This window comes from Megascapheus bottae, chromosome 4, assembly GCF_031878675.1.
Source record: "Megascapheus bottae isolate mThoBot1 chromosome 4, mThoBot2.hap1, whole genome shotgun sequence".
NCBI classification, from domain to species: domain Eukaryota; kingdom Metazoa; phylum Chordata; class Mammalia; order Rodentia; family Geomyidae; genus Megascapheus; species Megascapheus bottae.
In genome coordinates this window covers 85,511,607-85,537,346 of record NC_143512.1, presented here as the reverse complement: position 1 = coordinate 85,537,346, position 25,740 = coordinate 85,511,607, and the positions used below count along the sequence as shown (strand labels likewise).

At 58.6% G+C, this 25,740-nt stretch overlaps 1 protein-coding gene across 1 annotated transcript; it reads right to left on the bottom strand.

The window, feature by feature from the left end:
- Positions 1 to 1,557: 1,557 nt before the first annotated feature.
- Tert (telomerase reverse transcriptase) lies at positions 1,558 to 20,812 on the bottom strand. Its single transcript, XM_090331064.1, has 16 exons — positions 20,594 to 20,812; positions 19,573 to 20,503; positions 14,614 to 14,809; positions 14,103 to 14,286; positions 13,573 to 13,752; positions 12,825 to 12,983; positions 11,797 to 11,892; positions 11,140 to 11,225; positions 9,858 to 9,971; positions 9,212 to 9,283; positions 8,454 to 8,642; positions 5,316 to 5,442; positions 4,975 to 5,036; positions 3,504 to 3,628; positions 2,770 to 2,907; positions 1,558 to 2,300 (listed from the first exon to the last, which is right to left on the bottom strand). Exons 1-16 carry the CDS (start codon positions 20,810 to 20,812, stop codon positions 2,197 to 2,199), a joined length of 2,982 nt encoding a protein of 993 aa, XP_090187190.1. The 3' UTR covers positions 1,558 to 2,196.
- Between the last annotated feature and the right edge of the window lie 4,928 nt (positions 20,813 to 25,740).

Sequence of the window (25,740 nt, the reverse complement as noted above, 5' to 3'; positions counted from 1 at the left end):
ACAGGAGGTGATCCAGCAGGCCAATGAGATACAGGCAGAGGGACAGGAGGTGATCCAGCAGGCCAATGAGATACAGAGGGACAGGAGGTGATCCAGGAGGCTGATGAGATGCAGAGGGACAGGAGGTGATCCAGCAGGCCAATGAGATACAGGCAGAGGGATAGGAGGCGATCCAGCAGGCCAATGAGATACAGGCAGAGGGACAGGAGGCGACCCAACAGGCTGATGAGATACAGGCAGAGGGAAAGGAGGCGATCCAGCAGGCCAATGAGATACAGAGGGACAGGAGGTGATCCAGCAGGCCAATGAGATATAGGCAGAGGGACAGGAGGCGACCCAGCAGGCTGATGAGATACAGGCAGAGGGACAGGAGGCGACCCAGCAGGCCGATGAGATACAGGCGGAGGGACAGGAGGCGACCCAGCAGGCCAATGAGATACAGGCAGAGGGATAGGAGGCGATCCAGCAGGCCAATGAGATACAGGCAGAGGGACAGGAGGCGACCCAACAGGCTGATGAGATACAGGCAGAGGGAAAGGAGGCGATCCAGCAGGCCAATGAGATACAGAGGGACAGGAGGTGATCCAGCAGGCCAATGAGATACAGGCAGAGGGACAGGAGGTGATCCAGCAGGCCAATGAGATACAGGCAGAGGGACAGGAGGTGATCCAGCAGGCCAATGAGATACAGGCAGAGGGACAGGAGGCGACCCAACAGGCTGATGATATACAGGCAGAGGGACAGGAGGTGATCCAGCAGGCCAATGAGATACAGAGAGACAGGAGGTGATCCAGCAGGCCAATGAGATATAGGCAGAGGGACAGGAGGCGACCCAGCAGGCCGATGAGATACAGGCGGAGGGACAGGAGGCGACCCAGCAGGCCGATGAGATGCAGAGGGATAGGAGTGGGACTGGAATGGAGTGGCTAAAGGCCCAGAAGGAGGCCTTCAACATTCCTATACCTGGACTATGGATGTCTGGATCACAGCGCATCAATGGGAGATCCAGAAATGTGCCAAGTGTAAGTTGCTGTCCACACGCATGAGCACGAGAGGCGCGTGCTTGTTTCCTCTGACCTCCTGGCTCTGTGACTCCACCCCTCCTCGGTGGCCTCGGGTGCCCCCGCCCAGTGGGGCAGATTCATCATGGTCTTGTGGATCCCCACCCTGTTCCGTTCCCATCTCGCCCCGTCCTGGGTGGGGTCAGCAGCCAGGAACCCAAATGCTCAACTTCAGTGTGGCCCCAGGCACCAGGTGCACTCATGAGCGCTTCCTGGACTTGGCTCTGCCATAAATGCAATAGGCGTAGTCACTGGGCTGCACCCAAGGCCACAAGAGAAAGGAGGCAGTAACTGGCTGCCATGAACTCCTGGCACACGCCTGCCAGGCGTGTCAGGCCTGGCCAGTGCGGTTTCCATGGTTCCGGAAGCGTCTGCAGCAAGCCCAGCTGGTCCTGGCAGGCAGGCCAGCTCCCACAGCTCTGAGGCCAAGAGCAAGCGCTGCTTGTGCACAGACATGCGGGGACTGGAGCTGCAGCTTGAGCACTGGGCCGTGGGCTTTCAGTTGGCTTTTTCTGCTCACGACCAGCGCTTTACCATTTGAACCATTGCTAAACTTTCTGCCCAAGGTGGCGTCAAGCCTCAATCCTCAATCTCAGCCTCCTGAGAAGCTGGGATACGTACTTCTCTCAAGCCACGTGCGATACAGACAGGTTCCCTTTAATGGACTGTTTTGTTTTTGAGCTCCCCTCCCCACAGCCCAGGCTGGCCTCTGCCTGCTTTGGTGGCTTGGTGAACAGGCCTCTGGTCTACTTCCTCCCTCAGTCCAGGAGCACATGTGGCCCCAGCACCTGGCCACCAGGTCTCCACCATGACACTGATGTGGAGTGGGCCTCAGGTGACCTCACCTCTGCTCTCGGGAAGGGCTCATGGGGTGCCATGCATAGGAAGAAGCCTCACCCACATCAGCACCCTCTGGCCTCGTCACCCACTCTGGGGACGGCTCCGAGTGGACTGGGAGGACACGGGGAGGACCCGGAGCCGCCCTGGGAGGTGGGCCCTGGGACAGCCCTCACACTGCTCCCACATGGCCTTGTGCCACCACGATGCAGGTCCAGGAGATCACGTGAGTCTGGCTACTGGCCGGCCTGGGAGTGGCCGTAGCTGGTGTCTGAGCTGGTCCTGGCCGCGAGGCCTGTCAGTCCAGGATGGTCTTGAAATCCCTGGTCAGCGCAGGGTCCGAGGCCGCCTTGAGGACAGCCAATGTGGCCTCGGGGAGCTTGCAGCACAGCTGTGTCTGGGCTGGGGCAGAGGGGGCGGAACTCAGATTTGCTTCCAGAAGGGGCTGGAGTTCTTCAGCCCAGCACCAAGGACGCACGGGGGCTGCAGCCCAGTGCCCACTTGGTGCTGGCAGAGCATGGGCAAGAGACCTCCTAGCCAAGCCAAGGGTAGACAGGCCTAGAGCAGTGGTGGACCAGCGGGAGGCGGGGGGGGGGGGGAGACAGGGGACAGGAGCAAGGCCTGCGCTAGAGGCCCCTCCTTGCAGGCTTCAGATGGCTCCTGAGGGAGGCACAGCCCTGGGGCTTCCTAACTGCAAGAGGAGGCTCTGAGCTGGAGGAGGGCAGAACAGCAAGGCTGGAGCGGCAGCCCAGACGCCTCCCCCACCAGGGCCCCCATGAGGCCGCCTGTCGGGTGGGAGTCAAAGCCAAGACCCTGGTGCTCGGGGAGGATCCCAGCCACATGGAGAGCTCTGCCTGCCTCTTGCGCCTACCTGTCCTGAGTGGTGCCAGGAGACACTTGTAGGTGGCATGGTGACAGGCCAGCTTGAGCAAGAAGGCCTGGAAGCAGAGCCACTGTGCAGCCTCGGAGGGAAAAGGGCCAAAGGCAGCCTTGGATCCCAGCGATAGCCCTGGGGAGGAAGCTGGGCTGAGGGCCAGCGCAGAACCGGGGCCCGGGGTCCAGGGCCAGGGGAGGACCAGGCCAGGGGAGAGCCAGGGGGAGGACCAGGGGAGAGCCAGGGGAGGACCTGGGGAGAGCCAGGGGAGATCCAGGGGAAGCGAAGACCAGGGGAGGACCAGGGGAGGGCCAGGGGAGGACCAGGGGAGATCCAGGGGAGGACCAGGGGGAGGAGCAGGGGAGAGCCAGGGGAGGGGAGGAGCAGGGGAGGACCACGCCAGGGGAGGGCCAGGGGAGGACCAGGGGAGATCCAGGGGAGGACCAGGGGGAGGAGCAGGGGAGAGCCAGGGGAGGGGAGGAGCAGGGGAGGACCATGCCAGGGGAGAGCCAGGGGGAGGACCAGGGGAGAGCCAGGGGAGGATCAGGCCAGGGGAAGACCTGGGGAGAGCCAGGGGAGATCCAGAAGGGAGGACCAGGGGAGGAGCAGGGGGAGGAGCAGGGGAGAGCCAGGGGAGGAGCAGGGGGAGGAGCAGGGGAGAGCCAGGGGAGGACCAGGGGAGGAGCAGGGGCCATGCAGCACCCAGCCTGCTCCCTGACGCTCTCACTCACCTATGTTCTTGGCTTTCAGGAGGGAGAAGCAACAAGCCGCCATGTCATAGATGAGGCCGAGGAAGAATGAAGGGTTCTTCCGCACTCCCTGGTCAAAGGGAAGCTGCAGCACACAGGCATGGAACCTGCAGCAGAGACGGGGGGGGGGGGGGGGGGGTACCAAATGTGAACACACGAGTCTGCACACCGCGTTGTCACATACACACGCCCACATGTGCCTGCCCACCGTGTTGTGATACACACCCACGAGCATGTGTGCCCTCATCTACATACCACATTGTCACCAGCAAGCCTGCGTGACACACACAAGCCCACCAAGAGCACCGTGTGTGTCTCACACAGAGACACATCTGCAAGCCCCCTCCACCGTCTCACTGACCCCCAGACCCCGCATGGGCCAGGGACGCAGACTCGGCTGCACGGTGGCCTGCCGCCCAGTGTGCCACAGAGGGAGGTCAGGCCCAGAAATGTTCTTAAAGGAACAGGCCAGCCAGGCATCCGCAGGGCACAGCTGCCATCCTGGCCACTCAGGATGATGCTGAGACAGGTTTGAAGTCAGTCAGAGGTTCTTTTTTTTCTTGGGGGGGGGGGGAAGGGAAGGAGTCCTGGGGCTCCAAAATCAGGACCTGGGCTCTGTCCCTAAGCATTCTTCCACTTAAGCCATGGCTCCACTTCCAGCTTTTTTGTGCTTCACTGGAGATAAGAATCTCAAAGTCTCCTTCCTGGGCTGGCTTTGAAATGAAATCCTCGGGCCAGTGAGCAGCTAAGATTACAGGTGCTCACGTCCAGCTCGAGATTTCCATCTATTATAAACCAGCAAAAGGCTGAACGTGGAGATGTGGCTCAAGGAGGAGAGTGCCAGCCTTGAACAAAAAAGCTAAGCCAGAGTAGAAGGCTGAGTTCAAGCTCCAGAACAAAACCCCACAGCGAGCCAGCCATATCCAGCTCGTCCCTGACGGGGAGAACACCTGTCTGGCTGAGGACTCCAGCCTGGTGCCTGCCAAGAAAGGCAAGGGGCTCCACTGGCCGATCTCCCGTCGCGGACTCTACCTAGGGCCCACATGAGGCCACACTGAGGCTGGGGGCTCTGGCTGGAGCCCTGGGGACAGGCTCACTGGCAGGACGCCGGCCTCCTTCCACGTGGGGGCACAGGAAGTTAGTCTCTCTCTTTCCTCTGCTCTCTGGGGTCCCAAATCCACCTCCCTGACCTTCAGTCCTGACTCCACAGTGCTCTTTACCCACTGTGGCTCCAGTCCCAGCCTGGCACATCAGCTGTAGACGCACGGAGGCCTCTTCCTTCTCCGGCAAACGTGGCCAGTGCAGACACTGTAAATGCCACTTCTGACAGAGACACCGTGGGTGCCACCGTGTCTCCTAACATGGAGTCTGGACGGTACTCAGGGCGGAGAAGCCAGGGCTCCCCGCATCCCGTTCCTGTGCCGCCCTCTGGTGGCAGCACGCCGTGGCACACCTGTATGCCTGCAGCAGGAAGATCTTGTACACGTTTATGCAGACCGTCTGGAGGCTGTTCACCTGGACACAGAACAACTCTCAGTCGCATTCCCAGACAGCACACACCCGCCACCCCGCAATCACGTGCCACGCTGGAGGAGGCTGCCTGCAGAGAAACCGCCAAGGAGGGCAACAGGCCCGCACGGGGGCCACAGCCCACCATGGAAACCAGGCCCCACCCCAGGCACGCACAGGTGCCCAGGTGACATGCGTGCACGCCAACACGCACTCGGCTAACCCCGTGCTGTTGGCTCACGGGGCCCTGCGCTCAGACCTGTGAGCTGCCCCCGCCCTGCTCACCTGCAGGTCCAGGAACAGACTGTGACACTTCAGACGTAACACCGCCAGGAGCTTGTGCCGCAGACCCTTCCCTGTCCTGGAGCCACGGTGGAAGGTGAGACTGGCCCGGATGGACGTCTGGGCGTAGCTGTGGACAGGGAGTCACCCGTTATCCCCGCCCGCCGTGTGGACGGCCACACCAGCCCCTCTGTGCGCCCCCTCCCCGCCGGTGGACCCCACATCACTCTCTTGGCCCTCCCTGTGCTCTCGGCTCTACCTGGAGAGGAAGAAGCAGTGGACTAGGCAGGATCACAGTCCACACCGCACACTGAGACCCCTCGGGACTCGGCCGACAGTGCTCGTGTTCCCTTGAGCTTGGACCACCAAGCCCACATGCCATCCAGCCAGAACACTAACCCCCTCCACAGACTCCAAATCCACCACGCCTGCCTGCACTGCTCCAGGGCACCTTCCTGGAGAAGGGGTGTCTGTGAATGGCGCCCTCACAGAGCCTGCGGGACGTGTGCAGGACACAGGGAGGAGTGAGGGGCTGTCAAGGACACGTGTGGTGTGTGCACAGCCCACCTGTGGACCCAAGCATGTTTAAGTACTTGTCGGTGCCATGGCACGTGTGGAAATGTGAACGAGTGTGCAACAACGGACCAGGCCTCTGTAGCGGCAAGCTGGGCCACCCCTGGCAGTAAATAACGGCCCACGACTAAGGAAACTTATGTCCGGTGAGGCCAGGCTCAGTACGTGTGGAAGGTGTAAAGTACAAGCATGCACAATGCCATGTACAGGGCCACGCATGTACACACCACGGAAGGACACCTGAGGGTGCAGAGGCGTCACGCCTGGGGATTAGAACAAATCCCCATGCTCTCATTCTCTCTTAGCTTATTATTTTTTGCCTGTCTTGGTGCTTGAACCCAGGGCCTGGGCTCTGTAGCTGAGCTTTTGTTCAAAGCTAGTGCTCCGCCACTTGGCGCTTCTAGCCTTTTGGTGGTGAGAGAGACGAGTCTTATGGACTTCCCTACTTTGGCTGGTGTGGAACTGCAATCCTCCTGTTCCAGCTTCCCTCGTGGCTGATATTGCCAGTACACGCAATGGCAGCCAAGCTATTCTCCTCTGCTGAGACGTTTTCTAGTCACACTCTGAGCTCGGCCCAGGCCTGGTGTGGGCTCTGCTCACACAGCTGGGCACACGCTGGCCTCCCACACCACAGCATTACTGGCAACTCCTGGAACGGGTGCCACAGCCGACGCCTTCCTGCTCGTTCTGGGCCCACCTGGCTTCGACTGTAGGGTGCCCTGTTCTCTGGCCTCCTCCAGGTGCGCAGAAGGGATTCATTCAAAGACTCAAAGCAGGGTGCTGGGGACACAACAGCAATCCTGGCTACTCAAGAGGCTGAGGTCTGAGGGTCTCGCTGGGCAAGAAAGCCTGGGAGACTCGTCTCCAATTAACCAGAAAGCTGAGGGGAGCGGTGGCTCAAGTGGTTCAGCCCCAGCCTTGAGTAAAAGAGCTCAGGGGCAGCGCCTAGGCCCTCAGTTCAAGCTGGGAGTGGGGCAGGGGGTGCAATGGCACCCAGCGCGGGTCCAGTCCCCTTGTTGGGACCGAGGTCAGAATTGGGCCCACCCGGCCAGAGGTGTCAAAACCGACAAGTCCACGCTGGGCGCTGAGCACAGCAACAGCCAGGCCAGGGCGGCCAGCGATCAGTGTCCGGAGGCCCAGAGCAGGGCCCACTGGGCACAACAGGCCTTGTGGTGCCAGTTCCCAGAGGGCATCTGGGAGGCAAGAGAGTCCAGACTTGGCCAGAGACCCAGGAGCGGGACCACAAGCGGGACCATACACCAGGAACAGACAGACAGCATGCCAACTCCCACCCGGACACTGGGGCTTCACACCTCCTGCTCAGGTGGAGGCCCCAGGTCTGCATTCAGGTTAGCTGACCCCACCTCTACAGACTCCACACACAGGAAGTGAGACCCCATCTCCTCAGACTCCACACACAGGAAGGAGGTGAGACCCCACCTCTACAGACTCCACACACAGGAAGTGAGACCCCACCTCTACAGACTCCACACACAGGAAGGAGGTGAGACCCCACCTCTACAGACTCCACACACAGGAAGGAGGTGAGACCCCACCTCTACAGACTCCACACACAGGAAGGAGGTGAGACCCCACCTCTACAGACTCCACACACAGGAAGGAGGTGAGACCCCACCTCTACAGACTCCACACACAGGAAGGAGGTGAGACCCCACCTCTACAGACTCCACACACAGGAAGGAGGTGAGACCCCACCTCTACAGACTCCACACACAGGAAGGAGGTGAGACCCCACCTCTACAGACTCCACACACAGGAAGGAGGTGAGACCCCACCTCTACAGACTCCACACACAGGAAGTGAGACCCCACCTCTACAGACTCCACACACAGGAAGGAGGTGAGACCCCACCTCTACAGACTCCACACACAGGAAGGAGGTGAGACCCCACCTCTACAGACTCCACACACAGGAAGGAGGTGAGACCCCACCTCTACAGACTCCACACACAGGAAGGAGGTGAGACCCCACCTCTACAGACTCCACACACAGGAAGGAGGTGAGACCCCACCTCTACAGACTCTACACACTCAGAGGACAGGGATGAGGTGGGCATGAGTCTCCATGCGGGGTCAGACCTGGCACTCTCCTGCACCTTCCCTCTTCCAAGCTAGCAGCAGAAACTTGTGAAGCAGGTACATGTCTGCCCCGCTGTGTCTTCTCTGCTGCCTGGGGCAGAAACAGAAGTGGGCGACTCCCGCCCTGGTGATGTCTCCTGCAAAACTGCTGTCAGGCAGGGTGTGGTGGCTCACGCCTGCAATCCTAGCTACTCAGGAGGCCAAGATCTAAGGATCAAGGTTCAAAGCCAGGCTGGGCACAAAAGGACCTGACACTCTTATCTCCAATTAACCTTTAGAAAACCAGAAGTGGGGCTTGGCTCAGGAGTAGGGTGGTAGCCCTGAGCTGAAGAGCTCAGGGACAGTGCCCAGGCCGAGTTCCAGCTCCATGACCCCCCCACACACACGCACACGCACACACACACACACACAAAACAAGAACAATTCTAAAAAGACAGCCGTCAGGCCTCCGCCACCAGGTGGGCCTCACCTGGAGTAGTCACAGAAGACCTCCAGGGTCTGGGTGTCCAGCAGCAGTCCACACCAGGGGAAGAGGCAGTGAGCCGGCAGCTGGACTGGCCCAGCCCCCGGCAAGTCCAGCCCCTCCACTGGGAAGTTCACCACCGTCTTCTGCATGTTGATCTCACAGCCGTATGCGGGCACACCTTGGACCAGGACCCTGCAGAAGACCAGGGCGGACCACAGCCACGGTCACAGTGGACCTGGAGTCCACAGAGCGGGACCTGGGACCCAGCCCTGCCCTGTGCCAGTCAGCACAGGGCCCTGGAGAGTCAGACCCGGAGAGGTGTGACTGCAAGGAGTGCTTGGACCGACGGCCTGCCTCTGAAATGTGTGGAAGACCCAGAGAGCCCATCAGGGGGACCCCATCTGCAGAGGGGCCAGGTCGAGATCCACATCAGACGATGCTTCTTCATACCAGGTTCTAACCCCGAGACACACTCAAAGAGAACTCCACTCCCGGGAGGGAGCAAAGGGCAACAAGAACCTGCCACCTCCACCCTGCAGACTCCACACCTGACCACACCCCTCCTCCTCCTCCTCCTTCTCCACCCTGCAGGCCCCACACCTGACCACACCCCTCCTCCTCCTCCTCCTCCTCCTCCACCCTGCAGACTCCACACCTGACCACACCCTACCCTCCTCTCTTTCATCACACTGATCTTCATACACACACATACACACCCTCACCTCACGGAGACCCACAGACACAGAAACATTTATTCTCACCTGAGGAAAGCTTCCGCCTTGGACAGGTGAGGCGTCACCAGCAGAAAGTCATCGACCAACCGCAAGAGCACTCTAAAAAGAGCAGTCTCACTGGTGAGTGATCAGGGTTACACTCTGAAAACACTCTTACCCTGTGAGGATTTCTAGCTCAATGCTTTTAACAGCTAAACTCAAGTTGAATAAGGAATATTCTCTGAAGAGGTTAAATGGAAGTTTCAGTTTCCTCCTCCTATTTTCTTGTACTGGGGTTTGAACTCACGGACTCGTCTTTGCCAGTCAGGGGCTCTACCACCGAATCATCTCTCCTCCCCATTGATTTGAGATCAGGGCTGTGCCAGGACCGTGGCCCCACCTTTTCTAGGGTGAGACGTGCACACCACACTGTTGTTTATCTGAGGAGATGGAGCTTTAAGAACTTGCTTCCCAAGGCGGCACCATGATTCTCCCATGTCAGTGTCCCCTGAGCTCGGGTCCCGCGTGCTGGCCCGTACCCCGCCAACACCCCACCTGCTCAAGGCCACAGGGTCCAGCTGGCCAAAGTTCTGCCTGCTTCTCACAGAGAGCTGTGTCACAGCTACCCCGTGGGGGGCCAGAGTGACGGCCTTGTCACATCCCACACAGGGCCAGTGAGGATGAAGACACTCACCCATCCTGCTGAATCTCAGCCAGTAACTTGTTCTCCATGTCTCCGTAGCACAGGCTGCAGAGCAGGGGGGACAGGATGGAGCCCTGCGGGATCCCCTGGCATTGGACGTAGTATCTGGGGTGAGGAGACGAGGGCTGAAGACAGCAGGCTACAGGGGTTCTGACTGGCATCTGACACAAATGTGCACAGACCACCACCCCTTCCCACAGGACTCACACACACACAACCCCGCCCTTAGCTCTCGCTGCATGCTGGGCTGCTGTGACAACATCACACTGACTCCATTAACTGAAGAGTAAGACACGCAATGGAATGCGGGCCTGGGAGCTGTCCCCAAATTCTTTTGCCCAGGGCTAGGACTCTTCCACCTGAAGCCACAGTTCCACCTGCAGTTTTCGGGTGGTTAACGGAGATGAGGGTTTCTCAGACTTTCCTCTTGGGGGGCTGTGCCATCCGCAGCCCTCAGTCTCCAGAGCGGCTAGGGTTCCCATGTGAGCCCCAGGGCCCAGCGGGACCTATTACTTTTGGAGCAATTTCTCTACACATCAATACAGATGACCTCCAGGCGGTCATAGACGGGGGAAAAAAATGATCAGAACTTTTGTTCAGGGAACAGGCTAGTACCTGTGAACACGCAAGGGCAAGGAAGAGGGGGAGGAGGGCGGGGCAGGCACAGTCCAGAGAGCTGTGCCCAGGGGCCAGGCCATGGGTGAGCCCAGCCGCCCCAAGGCCAGGTCCCCTCAGCAGAGGCTCCGGGGCTCCCCACTAAGCTGTGGTCTGAAGTACTGTGGGGAAGGTCACGGCAGGCCTCCTCTCGGGAGTAGGTGACAGACCCTTTCCTGATGCAGGACACAGACGTAGGAACAGTAGCACTCAATGACCCATCAGAACACAGAAACTCCTTCACTTGAGTTTCCTTGTCAAAATCCACTCTGCTGTACACCTGCCACCCCATCTTTCCCAGGACGCACAGATCACACACTTTAATACTGCAGGAATGCATGCCATAAAGGAATGAGCATTCACGACCGTGTAATAACAACGCTAACTTTAGGAATGGAAAGGGATCTAGAGCTTAGCACTCCCAACCCACCCGGGGCCGTGGACTGCCCGCTGGCAATGGTGCCCCAGGGTCCCCGAGGAGCCTGGGCAGGAGCTGCCACTCGCAAACGGGGCACGTGGGGGGGAGGGGGAGGAGCAAGGAGCAGACGGAATCAGGTGAGCCCCTGTGCCCTCCACAGCCTCAGGACTCAGGGAGATGACAGACAGCAGAGCCTCCTACCTGCTGCCGATCCTCACAACACTGCTGTGTACAAAGCTCAGGAAAAAGTCAAACAGGTCGCTGCTGGCCTCGTGCAGCGAGCAGCTCTGGAAAAGCAATCAGACAGGGAGGCCGACATGAGGACACAGGGCGCCCAGACCCACCAGGCATCATGGTAAAGTCAGGCTAGACCCAGGTCCCCATCTCCTGGCCAGGGTCAGATCTCCTGCGGGCTATGACATCTGAAAGCTGGCCTGCACTGGCCCCTGTGATGGTGGGTCTGGGCCCCTATAGCCCACAGAATACTGAGATGAAGAAAATATGCCCAAGCGGCTGCCCCAAACTGCAGTTGGCAGTAAGGGAGAGCCACAGAGCACGAGAGGCACCTCTCATGGGGGCCCCCTTCCAGGACCCAGGCCAGGCAGCAAGTCAGGGCGCCAGTCTTCTAAAGGGACATGCTCCCGAGGCCTTCAATCCCAAACCTCTGCCGCCCCTCCACCGAGCAAGCGGAGAAGGGACAAGGACCAACGGGCCTGGCAAGGACCGCACAGGGCCTACAGCCCAGAGAGCCCTCTGCCAGAAGAGTGCTGCCAACCACCGCTGGGCCGTGGAACACAGGGTCCCCTCTCCCCAAAGTAGGCTGTCACCGGGACGCCTAACCCAGGGCCCACAGGGGACCTGCTCGATGACGACGGCGTCCCTCAGTGAGCGTGTGTCTTGCAGATGCTCCAGGAACTGGCGCAGGTAGGGCTGGAGGTCTGAGAAGGTGGAGACCTGGAGGGATGAGGAGGCGAGCAGGGTATGTGATCTTCCAGCCAGGCCACAAGCTGCTGTCGGGGCAGCAGCAGGCAGCAGGCAGACGGAGCTGCAAACGCCGAAGCTGCCCTCCTAAGCCTCGATCCCACGACTGACCACTCCCAGAACAAGCGGCAATCGCGTGTGTCCAGGAGGGTTTGAAGAGCAGGGGGTGTGTGGACAGGAGGAAGCATCAGGAAGGCACAGGAAGGGAATGGCCCTGACCGCTGGGGGTGACCATTTTTGTATCCCAAATCACAAGGACCCATTCTGAAGAGGTCTGAGGGAAATGTGTGTGTCTTCAGATGCTTACGTGGAAAAGGGTGTTCAAATATCCACAGTCAAAGCTCGCACCACAAAAAAAAGAAATTAACCCTAAGCCAAACAAAAGCAGTGATTCAGAATAATCCAGCTACGCAGAAAGAAACGGTAGATGTACATAAAGCCAGTTTTCAGAAAAAACAGTTAACGTGCAATCTCCTGGCAAGCCTGAGAGGCACCAGGGTCCAGTTGGGCATTGGAGCCCTGCAGAAACCAGGAACTCCCAATGGACTCACAGGCGCTCAGGCCTGGCCACACAGGGAGAAACCCCTATGCAGCCACAGCCACTGTGCCACGCAGGCTCGTGGGGACGCACGCCTCTCTTGCCTCCGTAGGAAATGGAAGCCATCCCTACGTTGTACTCACTTTTTCCAGGCCTTAGCCTCTGTGAAATCCTTCCACCACTGGCCTGGTGGGAAGCCCAAGACCGGGGTGCCAGCCCTCCCTCTGTGAAGATGGAGGGGGCTCGTCCAGCACCCGCTGGAGAGGGGGCCCCACGTAACAATGCACGGTCATCAACGTGCTGTGCTACGGACACACACCAGGTGCCCTGTATGTCCCTGTCACAACCACTTTCCTCGTGGCCTTACGTGTGTTCTGAAGGACCGGTGGGCACGTCCCTGGAAGGTCCTCTGGACCACGGCGTAGTGGCGGATGCAGTAAGTTCTCTCTCCGGGCTGGATGGCTCTGGCCACCACCTCCACAAGTCTGTCCTGGGGAATGGCCTCATAGGCCCTGGTCACATCTGCCTACACGAGATACAGAACTGCCGAGCGTGAGGCCTGGCCCAGGAGCCAGGGGTCCTGCAGGCTCTGCCCCAAGACGGGACCCCCGCCCGATCCGAGTGTTTGATTCCAGAGCCAGGCCCTTGCTCGGCACCCTCAGACTCCAGGGGAATCCAGCAGAGCCTTCTCACAAAGACCCCAAGAGCAAGGCAGGCCCATGTCCCAGCCTCGCCCGAACCACCCCAGGCTGAGGACCCGGAGGCTGGAAAAGGTCTTGCTGCTCTCTTGGCCATCCAGGACTCAGCCAGCTCCCGGGCTGACCCCAAGCGAGGGCGCCAGAGCCCTCATCCCCAGCTCCATCTCAGACCCTGAAAGGAGCCAGAGGAGGAGGAGGAGCTGGGGCACAGGGTGGGAGGAGCCAGGGCAGCTGGTGCACTGCGTCCATGAAGCCCCCGCAAGCTCAAAGCTTCTGCCCGAGGGGAGCGGCACCCCACAGTGGGGTGCACAGGTGACCCCACTCCTGGAGGACCACAAGACACAGCAGCCGTGACCACATGGATGTGGGCGCAGGGCAGGCCGCCCTCCTGGCGGGCGGCCCAGGACCAGGGCCCACCTTCACGAAGTACAGCCTGGGTGCAGGGTTCTGGGCTCGCATCCGCAGCACCCAGGCCCTCCAGGTGGTGAAGATGTCGTCCAGGCCCAGCACTGAGGCCCCCAGGAGGTCGGGACGCCGCCCCCGCTCGTAGTTGAGCACGCTGAACAGGGTCTTGATGGACTGGGTGAAAGGTGGGGCAGCGAGGGGGCGTGGTCAGCAGAGGGGGCCTGGCCGCTGCCCCAAGGCCGGCGACTTCCGCCCACACCCCTTTCCCAAGGGTTCCAGCATCCCAGCAACTCACATCGGGGCAGGACCCTCACCCGCCCACCCTCCCTCCTGGCACCAGCTGTTCTGGAGGTCTCTGTCCCAGGAGTGCAGAACAGGCAGTGGCATCGGCCTCTCATGGCCCGAGTGTCCCCTGCCCGGAGCAGCTGTCCCCACTGCTCCTGAGCCCGTCTCCTGTCCGTCAGGTGTCCTCACACAGCCAGGCTGGACGCAGGAGCGCCTGCCCTGTCCAGGCCCCTATGGAACGGTGAAGGTGCGCTCACCCTCTTCTGCCCTCCGCAGACAGCTCTGGGGCTCGAGATGCAGTCCATGTTCACGATGGGCCGCAGTCCACAGGGCTTGGGGATGAAGCGGAGTCTGGACCCGGGCAGGGCTGGCCTGGCGGCCTGATGCTGTCTGATCTCGGATGCGGACAACTCACGCATCTGCACCCTCTCCAAGTGTTGCCTGTGACAGAGGAGCCATGCCGGAGACGCCGTGCCCATCCGAGCAGCAGGGAGCTCACGGCGCTCGCCACCAGGCCCGGGCTGCAGGGCTGGTCAACGCCCTGGCTGTCCAGAGAGGGCGCCTTCCCCGAAGCTTCCCAGGCCTCGGGTGTTTTCTCCCTGCTACTTCCATTCGGCCTGAATTCCTCCGCTCTAGAGAGCCTGGAGACGGACTACCCAAACCCCTTACTTCACAGGCAGCCAGCGCCTGCTTCTCGATGCCCCCGCCTGCCCCTCATTCAGGACTCGGGGCCGGACCCGGGGTTGGACGGCAGGAATGCAGTGGTACCTGACTCCAACGCGGTGCAGCTGGCTCCACACACTGTGGCGGTAGAAGAGGAGCCTGTTCTTCTGGAATGTCGTCTCAGTGACGTAAAAGAAGGACTTGAGGAGCTCGACCACATACGTGTCCATCAGCCAGAACAGGAACGTGGCCCAAATCCCCTCCCTCCTCCAGTGCTCGGGAGCTGGGGCACAGACATCCCCTGCAACAGGAGATGGCCGTGACTCAGCCCAGCTCCCGGCAGCTCCGCTGCACAGCACACCCCAGCCACGAGACCTCGGGCGCTGTCCACAGCACCCCACATCCTCCCGAGGGCTGCCAGGCTTATCTGCTATCTGGGGAGTAAAGTTGGCGGCCAGCTGAGAAGGAAAGCCCCTGAGATGCTAATCTCCAAATCACCACCAAAACAAACTGAGCATGGGATTACTGCTACTAACGTGGTAAACCGCCCTGATCAAGAAAGCTAAGGGACAGAATCCAGGCCCTGTGTTCAAACTGCAGGAACAAAAATACACACACACACACACACACTACTACTACTACTACTACTACAGAACACTGGCTTAGCAGGAGGCTGGAAAAGGTAGGAATGTCTTCTCCAGACTGCCCACAGCTGGTGCTGGCACCACAAAGTAAGTAAAGCAAGACACTAGCAGCTCATTCTTGTAATCCAAGCTACCTACTTGAGAGGCTGAGACTTAGAGGATAATAGTTCAAAGCCAGCCTGGGGCAGAAATATCCTTGAGACTTTATCACCAGTTCACCAACAAATGCTGGCCTAGGGGCATAGCTAATAAAAGAGCTAAATAAAAGAAAAAAACCTTAGAAAACAAAGTTTAACTTAGAGATAACCCAAGATAGAACTAAGAAGGGCCATGTGCTATGGCTCTCACTGCTGGGAGGAAGGTAATAACATCACAGACTTGGTTAAAAATCTTCAGAAACAACTAAGCAACCATATCCTTAACTTCCAACTACCTACAGAGCAAAGAAATGCTTAACGTAATCCAAAAGATGACAGGAAAAGAGAGATAAAACAGAGAGAAAGCAAGCTGAGAAGGGGTGGCACGAGTCATCTCTGCAGAGCCCCAGAGGCTCAAGGATAACCTGAACTACACTGAGAGCCCGGCCCAGAAACCCCAGGAACAGGGACACAGCCAGCACACACAGGGCTCTTTGTAAGTCCTAGCCCCACAGACAGAAGGAACAGGTTCATGATTGACACTCAGACATGTCTCTGGTCATAAATAAATGAAGTCACGCAGGGGCCGGAGTTTGGCCTAGTGGTTAAAGTGCTTGCCTAGCATGCATGAAGACCCGGGTTCGATTCCTCGGTACCACATACATAGAAAAAAAAAGCTGGAAGTGGTGCTGAGGCTCAAGTGGTAGAGCTCTAGCCTTGAGAAAGTCCAAGGACAGTGCTCAGGCCCTGAGCTCAAGCCCAGGACTGGAAAAAAAAAAAAAAAAAAATGAAGTCACGCAGTTAAATGACAATAAATGCCAAACTGGCATCAGACCAGATGAAAAAATTCTTGAGGATAACAAACATGAAATGAAAGGGCAGGGGGCCCAGCATGCACGAAGGCCTGGGTTCCATTCCTCAGCACCACATACACAGAAAAAGCTGGAATTGATGCTGTGGCCCAAGTGGTAGAGCTCTAGCCTAGAGAAAACCCAAGGACAGTGCCCAGGCCCTGAATTCAAGCCCTGGGACTGGCAAAAAAATAAATAAAAGAAGAAGAAAAAGAAGGAGGAGGAGGAGAGAAGGAAGAGGTGAGGGAAAGGGAGGAGAACGAGGAGGAGAAAGAGGAGAGAAGGAAAGAAAAGGAGGAAGTTCGTGCCTGAAATCTCAGTATGGAAGACTCTGAGGCAGACAGACGGAATTCTGCAATCACGATGGTAGAGATTCTGAGGTGCACACACATAATGCTCATGTGGATAAATATCAGCAGAGGAAATAAACAACACCCACCCTCCAAGTCACACCGTGACGTTGTGTGAGCATGTCGTGTGTGTGTCCACGTCCCCAGAAGCAAGCAGAACTTTTACACAGTGCCCCCCTCAAAGAGTGATGGCGGCAAGCAACTGCAGGACAACAGACATGCTCGGAACATGGGCGAAAACTGCCACCACGGCATTACCAAACAAGCTCTGCTAGCCAGGCTCCGGTGGCTGAGATCTGAAGGTCAAGGTGGGAAGCCAGCCCAGGCAGAAAAGTTCACGACATGGGGCTGGGAGTTTGGCCTAGTGGTAGAGTGCTTGTCTAGCATGCATGAAGACCCGGGTTCAATTCCTTGGTACCACATACATAGAAAAAAGCCAGAAGTGGTGCTGAGGCTCAAGTGGTAGAGACCTAGCCTTGAGAAAGTCCAAGGACAGTGCTCAGGCCCTGAGTTCAAGCCCAGGACTAGCAAATCACGACACAACTATCTTTGCATAAGCGGCAAAAAGCCCAAAGTAAAGTTGTGGCTCAATTGGTAGAGTGGTAGCCTTGAGTGACAGCGCCCAACCCTAAGTTCAAGCCCCAGCACTAGCACAAACACAAAACATTCTTCATCAATTTGCAAACAAAATTATACAGAACAACAGACAATGGAGTTAAAAATCGATCAGGGGCCAGGAGTGTGGTCTAGTGGTAGAGTGCTCGCCTAGCACAAAGCCCTGGGTTTGATTCCTAGATACCACATATGCAGAAAAAGCCAGAAGTGGTGCCGTGATTCAAATGATAGAGCGGGCTCTGAGTTCAAGCCCTGAGATGGGCAAAAAATAAAATAAAAACTAAGCATCAATCAGAAGAAAGCATACATATACATATGATGGCCAAGCCAGGGGCTGGTGGCTCACATCTATAATCCTGGCTACTCAGGAGGCTAAGATCTAAGGATCATGATTTGAAGCCAGCCTGAACAGGAAAGTTCCCAAGATTCTCATTTCTAATAAGCCACTCAGAAAAAGCCCAAAGTGGCGCTGTGAATCTAGAGGTTGAGTGCTAGCTTTGAACAAAAGGAGCTCAGGGTACAGTGCCCGGGTTCAAGCCTCAGGACCAGTCCCCCAAAAGTGTGACTACAGCCAGGCACCAATGGCTCATACCCAGCTTAGCTACTCAGGAGGCTGAGTTCTAAGGATCATGGTTCAAAGCCAGCTGGGCAGAAAAAGTCCATGAGACTATAATCTATAACTAATGATGAAAATGCTGAAATAGAGCTCTGGCTTAAATAGTAGAGCACTAGTCTTGAGCACAAAAACTCAGGGACAGTGCCCAGGTCCTGAGTTCAAGTCCTAGGAATCGTACCAAGAAAAGCTATTATTGGCTGTTGTCACATCAATTACCTTCCTGTTTTATAGCTGCTTTTTGCTGTTTTCTCTGGAGTGCTCGGGTTTAAACCCGGTGCTGTGGTATTACTCAGCAAGCACTCCACTACCGAGCCACATTCCCAGCAGGGCATGGATACTGGCGCTGAGCTTTTGTGTTCAAGGCTAGCAGCACTCTACCATTTGAGCCACAGCTCCACTTCCAGCTTTTTGGTGATTAACTGGGGATGAGTCCCACAGGCTTTCCTGCCCAAGCTGGCTTTGAACCACAGCCCTCACATCTCGGCTTCCTAAGCATCTGTAGTGACAGGTGTGACTCAGGTCCCTGGCTTCCATGAGACTCATCCCCAAGTAAGCACTGAAGTAGTGGCCCAAGTGGAACAGTACCGGCCTTGAACAAAAAAAGCTCGATGGGGCCAGGAGTTTGGCCTAGAGGAAGTGTGCAGAGTCCTTGGGGCCCAGTCCTCAACCACACTGGACACAGGTGTGGACAGTGGACGACAAGCAAGCCAATGAGCAGGGAAAGGAGGCCATGGAGACCAATGCTGCTGGTGGGGCAGCCAGCAGGCAGAGGCAAAGTCCTGCACATAGACCCGTGGCCGTACCAAAGGGGAAAGAGGAGGAGAAAGCAAAGCCCCAGGAGGAAGGTAACAGCCCAGGTCAAGCTGTGGCCTGTACCATGGAACCAGCCAAGGAGTGGCCTGTATGGCCAAGCCATGCCTCTGAGGATGGAGCCATGGTTTTCAAAAACCTATTGTGGGCAAATGGCTCTGCCGTCTTCTTTCAGGAGTTGTAAATGTCCTGGGGCTTTGGGGGAGAAAGTTAAATGGAAAGCAAGTCTGGTCTGCTTTGGCTGCCATTCCATCTTAGTAAGGAAAGCAGAAAGTGGAGGTGGTCTTGTCCACCTCTGGCACAGCGGTGACCAGAAGACAGAGTTGTGAGAGGCTGGAGAGGCCCAACCTCAACATCAGATCCAGAAAACCAGGGGAGCGGGTGAGGCTTCCTTGCTGTCTGGTTCCAGTCCTTTCTGGAGGGAGATTTAGAAGGGCACAGGCAGCTTAGCGAGAGATGGTATCTAGGGTTCAGCCTCGAAGGTCCGGGACTGGGGAAAAGGAAGGAGTGGGGGGGAGTAAGGAAAGACAGGATGCTGAGATGGGAGGAGTGCCAGGGTTGGAAAGACTGCGAGATTCCTGTCTCCACTCAACTACCTAAACAAAGCCTGTCATGGAGCCGTGGCTCAAGGGGTGGAGCGCTGGCCTTGCCTGAGCAGAGGCTGCTCAGGGACAGCGCCCCATGCCCGGAGTTCAAGCCCCAGGATGGACACAAACACAAAACCACAGGTGCACAACAGCACCTGAAGACGGGGCAGACTGGGCTCTGGTGCCCCCCCCCCTCCGCTCACCCCTGCAGCCAAGCCCTGCCCTCAGGTCCACAGGTGACCGGGCAGGGGTGCGGGTGCGGACCTCCACGCCAGGGCTTCCCTGTCTGTCCCCGGCTCCTCTGTCCCGGGCTGTTCCCAACGCCCACGACCCCGCGCCTCTGCGGGCTGACCAGGAGGGGCCAGAGGCCGAGCTCGGGCGGAATCCACCCGACATCCTGGGCTGCAGAAGCTGCTGCCCCGGGCCCCCCCGCTCACCCGCGCCCCCCGCTCACCCGCGCCGCCGCGGAGCCAGGCGCAGTCCCGCACCTTCGTCTTCCAGGTCAGCTCCCGCAGCGACAGCCGCGCGTGCTTCCCCAGGGACAGCAGCTTCTTGGCGCTCCTCAGGAAGCGACGGCGGTTGCGCGCGGAGCCCCACAGGCCGGCGGGCACCAGGCGGCAGAGGCAGGCGCGCAGGAAGCCGTACACCTGCCAGGGGCTGCAGTGCGCGCGCAGCAGCCGCTCCAGGCCCCGCGCGTCCGCGGCGCGGCGCGGGCAGTGCGCGCGGAGCAGGGCGCCGTAGGGGCACCGCGCGTGGTTCGCCAGCAGCTCCCGGAAGAGGGGCCGAGCCCGCCACAGGCGGGGCGGCAGGCGGCGCGGCGGGCGCGGCCGGGGCCCGGGGCTCTTCAGGAAGATGGTCTCCACGAGCCTGCGCGCGCCGGCCAGGCTGGGCCGCAGGGCGCTCAGCACGAACGAGGGGCGCAGCCGCTCCCGCGCGCCCCGCGCGGCGCAGAGGAAGCGCTGGGTCTCCGTGTAGGCCCGGGTGCGCGCTGGGGGCCCGCGGCCCGGCTCCCGAGGGGCGTCCGCGGGCGTGGGCGCCGCCCCGGCCCCGCCGCGGCCCCCGGGGCCCGGGAGGAGGTAGAGCGGCGGCCCGCACACCTGGTAGGCGCAGCTGGGGGGCACCAGCAGGTAGAGCGCGCAGCGCGCCAGCAGGTGGCCCAGCACCTCGTCGCCCAGGCGGCGCAGCAGCAGCTCCCAGGCGCCGCTGCCCCGCAGCGTCTCGGCCGCCGTGTTGGGCCGGTGGCTGCGCACGCTGGGGCTGAAGGGCAGGCGCGGCCCGCCGCGGGCGCCGCTGGGCAGCGCGAAGCCGAAGGCCAGCACGTTCCGCTCGCCGCGCTCGCAGAGCCGCTGCACCACGCGGGCCACCAGCTCCTTCAGGGAGGACTCCTGCGGGGCGAGAGGACGCGCGTGGGCACCGGGGCCGCGCGGGCCGCACGGCCCCCCCCCGCCGCCGCCCGAGGCCCCCGGGACGCCCACCTGGCGGAAGGAGGGACTCGCGGGGGGCGGCGGCGCGTCCCGGGGCACGCACACCAAGCACCGGGCCACCAGCGCGCGGAAGGCCTCCGGGTCCCCCGGCCGCACCAGCCGCCGGCCCTCGGGCCCCAGGCGGCCCGCGAAGGCGGCCAGCGGCAGCACCTCGCGGTACTGGCTGCGCAGCAGGGCGCGCACGGCGCGGCACCGGGGCCCGCGAGGCATGGCGGGGGACGGACCCGGGGCCCGCACGTGCCAGCCTCGGCCCGCGCGCGCCACGGGGGCGGGGCCCCCGGCGGAAAGGGCGTGTCCGCGGCGGCGGGGCGGGGTCGCCTGGGAGGGGCGTGCCCGCGGCGGCGGGGCGGAGTCCTCGGAGGAAGGGGCGTGTCCGCGGCGGAAGGGGCGGGGTCGCTTGGGAGGGGCGTGTCCGCGGCGGCGGGGCGGGGTCGCCTGGGAGGGGGCGTGTCCGCGGCGGCGGGGCGGAGTCCTCGGAGGAAGGGGCGTGTCCGCGGCGGAAGGGGCGGGGTCGCTTGGGAGGGGGCGTGTCCGCGGCGGCGGAAGAGGCGTGTCCGCAGCCGGGGGGCGGGGTCGCCGGGGAGGGGGCGTGTTCACGGCGGCGGGGCCTCCGGAGGAAGAGGCGTGTCCGCGGCGGGTGGGCGGGGTCGAGTCCGCGGCGGCTGGGCGGGGTCGCCTGGGAGGGGGCGTGTCCGCGGCGGAGGGGCGGGGCCCTCGGCGGAGGGGGCGGGTCCGCGGCGGAGGGGGCGGGTCCGGGCAGGGACGGGGTCTGCGTGGAGAAGGCTGGCCAGGGAAGGGCCAGCGGGGATCCCGGGGTGTGTCGGGGGAGGGCGGACCCGGGCCCCTGGAGATCTGAGGCCAGCTTGAGGTAGTCGGGTTCCGAGGGAAAGCCACACGGAACGTGCTCAGAGAGGCAGAGCTGAAGAGGGCGGCCCAAAGTGGCGTGGGGGCGCGGACGGCGGCGGAGCCCCAGCCTCGGGCGAGCAAGGCGAGGGGAAAGAGGAGCAGACCGGGGTGGTAACCCAGAGGGAAGGCAGAAAACGGCAGGGCGCATGATGCACATCAAGTCGCTGGGGAAGAGGGTCAACCACCCAGACTTTTCTCCAGCATCACGGAGAACTGGTGTCGCTATGTCAAACCATGCAAGGGAAAAACCTCCTGAACACGAAGGAGGCCAGGGCGGGCAGCTCACCTGGTGGTGGGGTGCTTGTCTAGCATGCACTACGCCCTGCGTTCCATTTCCTGGCACCACATACACAGAAAAGGCTAGAAGTGGTGCTGTGGCTCCAGTGGTAGAGCGCTAGCCTTGAGAAAGCCCAAAGACAGTGCCCAGGCCCTGAGCTCGACCCAGGACTGGCAAAAATAATAACAATAATAAGGTAAATACATAAAGAAGGCCAACAACACAGAGTGATCTGTGGACAGGCTCCCCTCACCATCCCTCCTGCGAGTGAGGGACTCACACAGGCCACAGCACCGAGGCCAGCTCCACAACATGAAGCCACCCCGCCAGCAGGGAGACAGTATCTCCCTTTGGAGTGTGTCCACAGTGGCAGAGAGGGAAAAGGCACCACATGGACTCCTGGAGCCCTTCAAGGAGGGCTGTGAGCAGAGTGCTGCAACACACAGGTTCCCAGGTCTGGCGTGGGGAAAGTGGTCCTGGAAAGGCCGCGGCTGGAGGAGCTGTGGGGTGGGAATACCTCAGCAGACTCCCCAGCGAAAAGGCCAGTTCTTTTGCTGAAGGGGATGGAGAAGGGATTCAGAGTGGCACCCAGGAAGGAGGTCGGCTGGGCCACGGGGACCGAGCCTGTGGGGAGGGGGTGGCCTGCCTCTGGCCCTACCATCTTCAGTCACCTGCTGGCCCAATCTCCCCCCCACACACACCTGTTATATGGCTGTTCTTTGCTGTGGCCTTTTGTCACAGGCCCAGTGGTCATGGGTCATGTGCTTAATTAATTCTTAGCGAAGGTCTTCATTTGTATCATTTTATGACATGGCAATTTCTCAATGTTTCTTCTTCACCTTTGGACAACGGGAGAGCAAGGGGAGCCACTAAGTGAGGGTGGCTACACGGCTGGCGTCCCCACACAGGTGTGAGGTCCCCACACAGGTGTGAGGTCAGAGGTCGATGCCAGGGCAGCTCACAGGGTCCTGTTTCTTTGCCTTCTCTGCTGTCACCTTGTTCATGCTCACACAGCTCCCACCTTTATTTGCTTTCCCCTCACTTTAACTAATGAAAACCAATAAAATGTACTTAAGGCAAAAAAAAAAATCCTTCCAATGTGGTTGTTTAATCCATAGAGCTGGGCAAACAGCTTAGTTCCTGTTTTACATCTTTGGATTTTTGCCCCTTTGAAAGCTATTTGATGAAATTTACGAAAATGGCAGGGTAAAGCCCATCCCCGGGGATGTGGAAAGGTCAAGTTTGCTCATGAAATCTAGTGTGTTTACCACCCCCTGTGAAAACACAGGGGCAGGCCGGGGTGGCTGCCAACAGCTGGCGGACTCCTCTTCTGAGGAAGCTGGCCTGAACAGGGGTCCTCTCTCACCGGAGCAGGTGAGGCAGTGTGAGCTGGCTGCACTCACCAAGAGCAGGTGGTGACAAGCCACCACCGTGGGGGCATCTGGGAAGTGTATTTAGTAGGTCTATCATTTGTTGTTGCCAGTCCTGGGCTTGAACTCAGGGTCTGAGCACTGTCCTTGGGCTTTCTCAAGGCTAGAGCTCTACCACTTGAGACTCAGCACCACTTCTGGCTTTTTTTTCTATGTATGTGGTACCAAGGAATCAAACCCAGGTCTTTGTGCATGCTAGGCAAGCACTCCACCACTAGGCCAAACTCCCAGCCCATACCTTTTGTTTTTAAAAGATGCAACTCCTACCAGGCTCTGGGAGTCCATGCCTGGAATCCCAGTTACCAGGAAGATCACTGGTTCAAGACCAGCCCAGGAACAGAGAGTTCACGAGACCCCATCTCAACCAATAGCTGGGGCCCAGTGCAGTGTCGCCTGTCACCTGTCTATGAGGGAAGTGTCAACAGAAGGGTTTTGGTCCAGGCTGGCCCAGACATGGGACTCTATCCTGAAAATAACGAAGGCAACAAGTGCTGGAGCTTGGTGCTAGCAAGGACAGGGCTCTGAACTCAAGCCACCTCAGTACCACATACATACCAGTGCAGTGCTCAGGATGAATCTCCAGTCTTCCAAGCCCGACAGCTGTGTGTGGCATGTCAGAACAGGATTCTGCACGGGCTCTAATCCACTGAGCCACTTGGACCCTACCAGACACTGAATCCTTACCAGAAGAAATTGCTGGCATTTTGGGATTTACATTCATAGTTTAGTTTAACAAAATCAAAATGACACACACACATGGAAAAAAAACACCAGGAATGGATGTACAAAGTAAGAGCCAGCACCTCCCAAACCAGAGCCTAAGCTGACATCTAAGTTCTGCAGCTGAAATGCCCATAGTACTGGACACACAGGTTTACAATACACGAGGAGGCCAAGTGAAACAAGAGGGCAGGGTGTCAGGGTAGACCAGGGAGATTTGGAGGGAGCAGATAAAACTAGAAATAAAAAAATGTGTCTAAGCTGGGGACTCGTGGCTCACACCTCTAATCCTAGCGACTCCGGAGGCTGAGATCTAAGGATGGAGGGTCAAGGCCTGTTTGGGCAGCTAAGTCGATGAGACTCTTATCTCCAGTTAGTCATAGAAAAGGCCAGAAGTGGAGCTGTGGCTCAAGGGGCAGAGTGCCAGTCTTGAGCAAAAGGAGCTCAGGGATAGTGCCCAGGCCTAAGCTGCAGGACCAGGAAAAAACGAAAAACAACAAAAAAAAAACTACGTGAACAGAAAATACGTAAGCAAATCAGGTATGAAATTAGATAAAAAAGTAGTTTAGGAAACACAATTTAAAGACTTCAGGCGAAGTGAAAATGTGGCTCCTGATAAGTGACCAAAAGAGCTGAGCTGAATTCAAGAAATTAGATCCAGCTCTGTGACTCATACTTATAATCCTAGCTACTCCAGCTGATGAGATCTGAGGAACACCGTTCAAAGCCAGTCCTGGCAGAGCTGTCTGTGAGACTAATCTCTAACCAGAAACAATGCTGGAAGTGGGAGTGTTGCTCATGGCAGAGCATCAGCCTTAAGCTAAGTGAGAGTTCAAGTCCCCCCATCCCTGAAAAGGAAACTTAAGAGTTCAGCTGGGTGCCAGGGGCCCCTAGGTACTCACGAGGCAGACACAGGAAAGAGCAAAGCTGGAGGCTAACCCAAGAAAAACGTTAGCCAGACCCCACTGCAATAAGTAAGTCAGGCATGGTGGTTCATGTCTGTGAGTCCAGCTACTCAGAAGGCACAGGCAGAAGGATTCAGATCCAAGGCTGGCTCTCAGACCTATCTGAAAACATAAAGCACATAAAGCAAAAGGGGCCTGCGTGACAGGCCCTGCGTTGAAAACCACCGTGCCATTAAAAGAAAAGAAAGGGGGGCCGGGAGTTGGGCCTAGTGGTTAAAGTGCTTGCCTAGCATGCATGAAGACCCGGGCTCGATTCCTCGGTACCACATACATAGAAAAAAGCCGGAAGTGGTGCTGAGGCTCAGGTGGTAGAGCTCTAGCCTTGAGAAAACCCAAGGACAGTGCTCAGGCCCTGAGCTCAAGCCCAGGACAGGCCAAAAAAAAAAAAAAAAAGAAAAGAAAAGAAATAGGAGTTGAGCACATAGTTTGGAGAGGATGAGGAGACTCACTGCAGGAGCAGATGGAAAACGTGTGGAGAGACACTGCTCAGGACACTGAAAACATGAACGTACTGGAAACATAAATGCATTGTACAGTGAAGAAAGAACCATACAATGACAACCACAAGACCCAAACTTGGGAAGGGAGGAAAGATAGGTGAGACACTGCCACAGGACACAGCCTGACGTTCCCGTGGCTGGACTAACCACACAACTGCCCTGGTCCCTTGGAACAATTCTTACTTCTGTGAGACGGCAGAGCGGAAGCCGTCTGCTGCTGCTCCCACTACTGTGCCCTTCCGTCTTCATTCGTTACAAGCCCATTTGGAAATACCGATTTTGATCAGACTGGAGTAGATGTCATAGGTAATAAGAAAATCTGTTTCTATACTCCCCCATT